The sequence below is a fragment of the Apium graveolens genome, chromosome 5 (assembly GCF_009905375.1).
Source record: "Apium graveolens cultivar Ventura chromosome 5, ASM990537v1, whole genome shotgun sequence".
Lineage (NCBI taxonomy): Eukaryota > Viridiplantae > Streptophyta > Magnoliopsida > Apiales > Apiaceae > Apium > Apium graveolens.
The window spans coordinates 315,986,249-315,994,726 of record NC_133651.1 but is presented as its reverse complement, the minus strand read 5'-3'; the positions used below and the strand labels follow the sequence as shown (position 1 = coordinate 315,994,726).

The window sequence follows — 8,478 nt, the reverse complement described above, 5'->3', positions numbered from 1 at the left end:
ACATCCTTCTTAACCTTTTCACTAGTCACATGTATCAACAAATTTTCATTATGCTCATTAGTAACTGTACGCACACGTTCATCGTCCACCAGACCTTCATTCACCCCACCCGTTTGAAAAATCTGTTCAAAATATTTAGTGATAATACCTTGAATGTCCTCATCAGATTCTTTCCACACACCATTCATATCCTTTAGTTTCTTAATCGAACTATGCTCCTTCCTAGCAGATGCAAACTTATGGAAAAACGAGTATTTTTGTCCCCCTCGCGAAGCCAGAACTGCTTTGCTCTCTGTTGCCAATAAATTTTCTGTTTTTCCAGCAGCCGCATATACTCCCATCTCACTTTATTATACTTCTAAATGCCCTCTCCATCTCTTCTTGATCGGTACTCTCTCAAATCTTTACTACAATTCCGAATTTGAGTTCGAAGTCCTTTTCATTTTAAACGTACAGTTACTACCCTGCTTGTATTCATTTAGTATACATAAATTAGACAACACAAATAAGAAAATATATAATTTGACTAATAAGCTATATTATAAACGTTATTTACGTTAATGTCTTACATGAAAATTATACACGTTGATAAAAACGCTACATATATTTGATTTGATATATCTTAAACGTTACAAAATATTTACCAATAAAAAAATAATCAACAATATTGCTAATATAATTGTATGGAAGTACAAAAAATCTAGAAAATGATCCGTACCCCGCACGGGTTATTATGCTAGTTTCATTTAATAATATTACATATTTGAAATTTGTTTGTATAATAATTGTATATGCATAATCAAAAAACAAATATTTACATATATTAACATTTATATATGAAATAATATTTAATTAATTCCAATTAACAAGCTAACTCATCATTCCGATTAATTCTCAATAAAATAATCTGTGTACCGTAGAGATGCAAAAAAAACTCATCGGGCCGGACTATATCGGGCGTCAAAATTAAAGATTAAACGGCGTCGTCAAGGTAATGTCAAAATGAAGTAATAGGAATTAAAATTACAATAGGCAACTGAGTACCTCAGAGGCTCAGACCAACAAGTCCAAAAAGATGAAAAAGGAGAAATTAGTATGGTGCAGTGCGTCTAATATGAATACATACATGTATGTGTATGTATACATAGTGATGCTAATATGTTCAAACAAATTAGTGAGTGCTTCAATTCACTACTATGAAAACCAACCATTTATTCCTCAGAGTGATGCTTTTTTCTTCCATGGAGGCAGCGAAGGACTTTATGCTTCTAATATTGATAAACCCCTCAATGGTGATTCTTTTATTAGGTACCCTTTTTGTTCTTTTGATAAATTTTGTGTCTTTTTGGTGTGATTCTTGAATTGGGTTTTTGTTGATTTTCTTGTTAGTGTTTGTGTTTGGTTGATTCTTGAGTTTTGAGTGATGGGTTGTGTTTATTTTTTTGTATTATTGTGTTAATAGTTTGTGTTTTTGCATTTTCTAAGTAAAGGTAGAGACTTTTTTTGTTCTTTGTATTAGTTTGTATCTCTTGGTTATTATTCTTGAATTGGGTTTTGTTGATTGTTAGGTTTTGAGTGATGGGTTGTGTTTATTTTGTTATATTAGGAAGTAACGGTAGATACTTTTTTATTGGTATTTGCAATAGGCCTATAGGGCTTATCATGTAATTTTGGAAATTTGCGGGTTTTGTGGAATTTATAGTTGTAGTTAGATGAGCAAGTTTTTGTTGGTTTATGTGCAGGTTTGAAACTGTTTCGTTTAGGAGGACAGCTGAATCTGCTGAGAAGCAGAATTCGATGCAAAGTCGGACTGGTTTAATTGAAGCAATTGTATTTGAGGTGAAAGATAGAGAAAGGATTGGAGGGGGGTTTTTGAATTCTAGTTCGATATGTTGCACCCCGCAACTTTCCCAGGATGGATCCTGCACTGTCGGAGAGGTTATTATTCATAAACACTCGGATAATCCTGAGTGGCCACGACGAATTCAGACTTTCTTTGAAGGAACGAAGCAAGAAGCTAAATTGGGTACTCTATCGGTTGAAATTAATAGTACTGGGATGTACTATCTTTATTTTATGTTTTGTGATCCACAGCTGAAGGGGACAGTGATCAGAGGAAGAACTGTTTGGAGGAATCCACATGGTTACTTACCGGGGAAGATGGCACCGTTAATGACATTTTATGGAATTGCATCTTTAGCGTATCTCGTTCTTGGCCTAGTTTGGTTTTTAAGATTCGTCAAGTTCTGGAAGGATATAATACAGCTGCATTATCACATTACTATAGTAATTGCTCTTGGAATGTGCGAAACCGCTCTCTGGTATTTTGAGTATGCTAATCTTAATGCTACCGGAATCAGGCCAGTTGGAATTACGTTGTGGGCAGTTACTATAACTGCTGTTAAGAAGACTCTTTCTCGCTTACTTCTTTTGGTTGTTTCGATGGGCTATGGTGTTGTGAGACCTACACTTGGTGGGGTAACCTCCAAAGTGATAATTCTTGGTTTGATATATTTTGTTGCCTCGGAGGCACTTGATCTTGTTCAGCACCTTGGCACTGTTAATGACTTTTCCAGTAGAAGTATGCAATATTTGGTGCTTCCTGTTGCTTTTTTGGATGCTTGGTTTATTTTATGGATATTCTCATCATTGTCCAGAACATTAGAAAAACTTCAGGTAATCACACTGTCCCATGAATCACCATCATGTGCTATATGCACTGATAAAAATAAAATTATACAGTCTTTAAAAGGCCATCAATCTCTCCTAAAGTCACAAATCTGCTTCTATAGTAGCCTAACACATGATATATTCCTCTATTTTTCACATGCAATTTGTAATAGACTGGCTTTTACCATATATAAAATATATGCTTAGTTGAAATGCTGAATATCCTAATTCGGAATTTTAAAATAAACTTGAAAAGCAGGATTTAATGTGTTGTACATACAAGTAAGCTGACTTCTAAGCCTGTGAGTGTACTTGCAGTATGGTTGTGGCTATTGTCTTTTAAGAACATCCCATGTTCTCATATATCACAATGTTTTGTTTACTGTAGTTTGTGCAGGCCTATATGTTTGCTTGTGCTTTGTATCCCGAATTTACGATTAGCTTTTTACTCTTTTAGCAGTACGTTTGTTGTTATCTTGTAGTACATAAAGAGTTGGCTAGTGAAGCATGACAGAATTGAAGGAATGTCATAAAATAGACGAAGGGTCAATGGATAAATAACGGGTGAGAACCTAAGATCTGGTAGAATCTTTAATAAATCCTTTGGGCTTCTTTACAGATCTCTATAAATGAATAGCCATGATACCTGATAATTTTATCCAAGCTATTGAGATTATTATTTTATAGTGGATTTGGCAAATAAAAATGTTAGAAAAGAAAAAGAAAAAGGAAATTATTTTATTTATTATGTCCGGAGTGAGAAATTTATTAATACATGTCCTACTCGAGTGTTATACTTGAATATCTGAAAATTTGGGGAGATAGGGCCACTGTTCCATTTCTAGACACCTGACACATGCTTCATTTATTAAACAAGTATATTCTATGAAATTCGTAGAGACAATATACAAGAAAACTCAAATGAAACGTGATTTTGTACAAGACTTCCCCAAATTACTAAATTTGGCATCTTCTCTTCTTTTTTCTTTCTCATTTCTCTTTTTCCTTCTACCTCTGAAGGTCATGTCATCTGTGGTATTTTTGTTGGGAAAGTGTCAACATGGTAGTCTGAGTAATCTGACACAGAATGGGTGTCCTGTCCGACCGTTCGACAAGTATGGCGACCAAAATTGAAGAGTCGGAGTAACATAGCCCACGTGAGAAGTAATATAAAAATTCGAGACAGAACCAGTAATTCGAAATTCTGTATAGGAAAAAAAATAATGCATTGTGCTATCTATGTTTAATTAACTGCTGTAATATGATAAGATAAGAACTAACTACGTATAATATAACTAAGCTGCTAAAGTGTTTAAAATCAGCTCTCTGTATATTAAATTTAATGTTAATAATTGATATTCTAATACCGTGGTACACATCATGATGTGTTCCTTTGCACTATGTTCATGTCCTTGTTGTCGTTCTGTGTTTCTAGAGAGTTCTTTGAAACCAGCATTCCAGTATTTCTGTCACCCTTATATTGATTTACACAATGCCGACAACGATTACTATTAAATGACGTTTTCCGTGCCTTATGTTGCCGAAGTTGATATAATCCATGATTTTTTACTCATTTTATATATTTTCTACCTCTTTTTTCTAATTGAGAATCTTTTCTAACTGAGTACAGATTCGTAGAAGCATGGCTAAACTTGAGCTCTATCGAAAGTTTACCAATTACCTAGCAGTTTTTGTGCTTCTGTCTATTGCTTGGATAGGCTTTGAGGTATTCCATTATTTTTTTGTTTTCACGATATTCAAGTTGTGTAGTCTACCTTGCGGCAGCTAATGTAATCTCGTGTTATTGTGTGTATATACTAATCCTCAGAGCACTCTAAATATTTATGGATCCATCTAATATCTGTATATATGTTTCTACTGATTCTGATCATTTATGCTACTTGGCTTCTTTTTGCCCAGCTATACTTCAATGCTAGTGACAAATATAATGAGCTATGGCAGTATGCCTGGATTATTCCTAGTATTTGGACTCTTCTTGCATTCTCTCTCTTGGCTGTGATATGCCTCCTTTGGGCTCCTTCGCGCAACCCAACAAGGTATGTCTCCTAATATTGGACACCATTTCCTCATGGGCTTGATTTCCAAAACAAAAAATTCATCTAATCTTGGAGGCATTTGGGAATTTCTGCAGTATTTGAAAATAAGTTTGTTTAGTGAACATGACTTTTAAGTTTGTTTAGTGAACATGACCTTTAAGTTTGTTACAACTTACAACCTCTTTTTAATGCACTTTTATTTCAGTCCTAATCTGTAGTTCTCCTTAGAATAGCTGCATCCCCGGAATGGCTTCACTGACATAGTGTGGTCCCACCATACGTCACTGTATTTGCTTCTATTTTTTAGAAAATGATGATTATTTGCAGTTTGATAAATCTTGATTACAAAATATGTATTCATCGTTTTAGCCGAGAACAGTATAAATACAGGTAGTGCAACTGTCTTAATTTCATCTTTTCATAACCATCTACTGAAATTTTACCTTGTATTTATGAGTGCAGTTTACTACGAATAGTTTCTAATATTTGATCAATGAATGATCTTTAGATATGCCTACTCTGAGGAGACTGGAGATGACTTTGATGAGGAAGCAATATCGCTTACTAGTAGTGTGAAGGTGACTGGAGAGATGACAAGCAAGCTTGAAAGAAAGGATCTCAAGGGATCTGCCTCAACAGATCATGTGATGGCACTTGATGTTGAGGAGGATAAACAAGAATAGAGAATCATATTTGCCTGTTCAACGGTTTTCTGTCGTGTGAAGCTTGTTACTTGTTTGGAGATTTCTTCATGGTCCTAAATGTACTGTCTTTTGTATATAGATAGGGAGTTGTAATCTCCCGCTCCCATTTCCATTAAAAGTAATGAGTGCTAAACCTAGGTATAACATTACGCACATGTGATGGATTGGTGCTAGAAGGATGTTAGTTAAAGGGATGATTGAGTACGTGGGTTCGGAGTTTTCATGATGTATTGGTATGTGAACCTTGCGGCCAACATGAGTTTTCATGATGCATTGGTATGTGAACCATGCGGTCAACATCCCATTATAAAGTAGTTCTTGACGGGGAAATGATCAATATAGTATTTGACTTATAAATGATGACTACATGTGATTCATGAAATTCAAGTAGTCTGTTCTAGTTTTTTGTTGTGGGATTTGATAAACAATATGATTATAGATTTTACTGAAATGTTGGTAGAATTTTAGTTTGATGTATTCGCTCAAACTCGTTTCTTACTGAATCGTCTCGACGAAAATGTTTGTGCAAGATTGGATTTGAGATTGATCCCCATCTGTATTGTAACTGCCGCCCTGATCCTTGAGTTTAAATTGTTCTATCTTTGGCTAAAGGTTTCTAATGTAAAACTAGGATACGCTAGTAAGCAAACAGAAAGAAACAAGAGTATCAGCAATAACAAAGACTCAATCTTTTTCATATCTCCCTCATTTTGTCTTGCTTCATCAGCTACTATAACTTTCCTGCATTGTCGAATTACTTGGCAGATCCTTATTGAAGAGAAAGCTTCGTAGACAATCTTGATCCGGATTTAGAAAATGAAGGGAAAGCTAGGAGTTTTAGTATGTCTGAGTATTTGGTTTGCAATGTATGGGTGTTGCATTGGTAATTTTGTGCTGAAGAGGAAAAGCTTAACGGTGACTTCACCGGACAACTTAAGAGAAACATATGAAAGTGCAATCGGTAGTTTTGGTGTGCCTGAGTTTGAAGGAACACTTGTTGGTACTGTCATTTACCCTGAAGCAAATCAGAAGGCTTGCAAGAGCTTCGACAACATGATCTCTTTTAAATCTAAGTCTGCTCGTGATCTCCCTGTCTTTCTTCTAGCTGATCGAGGGGGTAAGTAGTTCAACTCTTGTTTTTCTTTATGGATCATTGTCTTGTTGGATTACTAATTCAACTCTATCTCTAGCTCATATAATAGCTTGTCTTGAACTTGGTGGTTTGATAGTAATAGCTAGGTATTTGTAGAATAGAGGACTGAAACGTGGTTTGATAGTAATAGCTAGGTATTTGTAGAATAGAGGACTGAAACAGTTATGAAGGCACTGAGTAGATTTTCCTCTTGACATACATTTTATTTAACGAATCTCCCAGATTGTTACCTCAGCTTGAAGGCCTGGAATGCGCAGAATGCTGGAGCAGCAGCCATTCTTGTTGCAGAAGATAGCTTTGAGCCTTTAACTTTTATGGCTTCCCCTCAGGAAGTAGGTCCAGATGGACATGCAGATTATCTGAAGAACATCACTGTTCCGTCAGCATTAATTAGCAGATCTTTAGGAAATAGCATCAAGAAAGCTCTATCTAATGGTGACACTGTTACCATAAATCTAGACTGGAAAGAAGCTTTGCCACATCCCGATGAACGTGTCAAGTATGAGTTGTGGACGACTAGCAGTGATGAGTGTGGCCCTAACTGTGAAAGCCAGATAAAGTTTATGATTATGTTTAAGGGCATGGCCCAGATACTTGAATGGAAAGGGTACACCAAGTTCACGCCACACTACATGACCTGGAATTGCCCGGAGGCATTTGTTTTAAGCACACGGTGCAAGTCTCAGTGCATCAATCATGGGAGGTACTGTGCTCCAGATCCAGACCAAGACTTCTATAAGGGATATGAGGGCAAAGATGTTATTGTTCAGAATTTACTCCAGGCCTGTGTTTATAAAGTGGCTAATGAAAGCGGAAGACCGTGGCTTTGGTGGGACTATGTGGCAGAATTCCGTATCTGCTGCCGAATGAGAGATAACAAGTACACCAAAGACTGCGCAAACAAAATTATGCAGTCACATGGTTAGTCCCTGATTCATCTTTATATAACTTTGGTATTTTTGCTTGCTCTTTAAGGCTGATATTGTTCATTATTACCATCTGTTATGTCCTTTTTTAGTTTTTCATAATCGACACATCTCTGTCTTACCAGCCACCCATGTATATCGAGAACCTTGATCAATCCCGAAATGCCATTTGTACTCGTGATTAATTATGATGCATAAATAATTTTGCTAGCTGCATTCTTTTAGACATCAAGGATGTCTTAATAATGAGTTTTTAGGCCTTATACGATCATATGATTCATCCGTTTAACATATGTAGGCATGGATGTGAAGCGGATAGACCAATGTATAGGAGACCCTACGGCTGACATGGACAACCCTATTCTGGAGGCTGAACTAGCAGCACAGGTTTGTTTAGTATGAAAGCTAGACTCTCTCAATCGATTGTTTTTAACTTCATTAGCTAATTGATAGTACTCTGCGATAATGGCTCCAGAATGGAACAGGCTCCGGTGGTAACATCACGAGCTTGCCAACTCTGGTGATAAACAACAGGCAGTACACAGGTATATATAGGGTTAGGGCGTAAGTTGTCAGCTGTTTAAAAGATGTTTGTGAAGCTAATAGTCCGTTGTCACAGGTAAGCTGGAGAGAGGAGAGGTCCTCAGAGCCATTTGTTCAAATTTCAACGAGACCACAAAACCGGACGTTTGTATAAATGGGTGATTAGTAAAATCTTGACTATTTATTACAACTCATATCTGACAACACACATATACTCAGCTAATACATGTATTTATAATATGGCGCTTTCAGGATGATCATAAAAAGGTTGCCAGTGCCCGTCAAGCCATCAGGATCTAGGGGTCACGGTACTAACCGGCTACCTGCTGAGAAACTACCTTATGCTGGAATTTCTGCTAACGACGAGTTCACTAATAAAGTCTGACTGTTCTTTGTGTTTAGAATTTTACAGTCATATTTTCAAA

The 8,478-nt window shown here is 36.3% G+C and overlaps 2 protein-coding genes across 4 annotated transcripts; both read left to right on the top strand.

The window, feature by feature from the left end:
• Positions 1-1,017: 1,017 nt before the first annotated feature.
• On the top strand, positions 1,018-5,791 carry LOC141659525 (uncharacterized). The gene is made up of 5 exons (XM_074466437.1): positions 1,018-1,308; positions 1,743-2,676; positions 4,301-4,396; positions 4,591-4,727; positions 5,236-5,791. Exons 1-5 carry the CDS (start codon positions 1,076-1,078, stop codon positions 5,408-5,410), a joined length of 1,575 nt encoding a protein of 524 aa, XP_074322538.1. The 5' UTR covers positions 1,018-1,075; the 3' UTR covers positions 5,411-5,791.
• A 250-nt stretch (positions 5,792-6,041) lies between these two features.
• On the top strand, positions 6,042-8,445 carry LOC141659526 (vacuolar-sorting receptor 1-like). 3 transcript variants are annotated; one of them, XR_012549778.1, is made up of 6 exons: positions 6,042-6,548; positions 6,807-7,505; positions 7,809-7,897; positions 7,996-8,055; positions 8,130-8,211; positions 8,306-8,357. XR_012549778.1 is itself a non-coding variant. In XM_074466438.1 (6 exons), exons 1-6 carry the CDS (start codon positions 6,248-6,250, stop codon positions 8,436-8,438), a joined length of 1,374 nt encoding a protein of 457 aa, XP_074322539.1. In that variant the 5' UTR covers positions 6,042-6,247; the 3' UTR covers positions 8,439-8,445. The 3 variants fall into 3 exon arrangements, 2 of the variants coding, with proteins under 2 accessions (XP_074322539.1, XP_074322540.1); XM_074466438.1 differs by having other exon boundaries at positions 7,986-8,055; positions 8,306-8,445; XM_074466439.1 differs by having other exon boundaries at positions 8,130-8,443.
• The last annotated feature ends 33 nt before the right edge of the window (positions 8,446-8,478 follow it).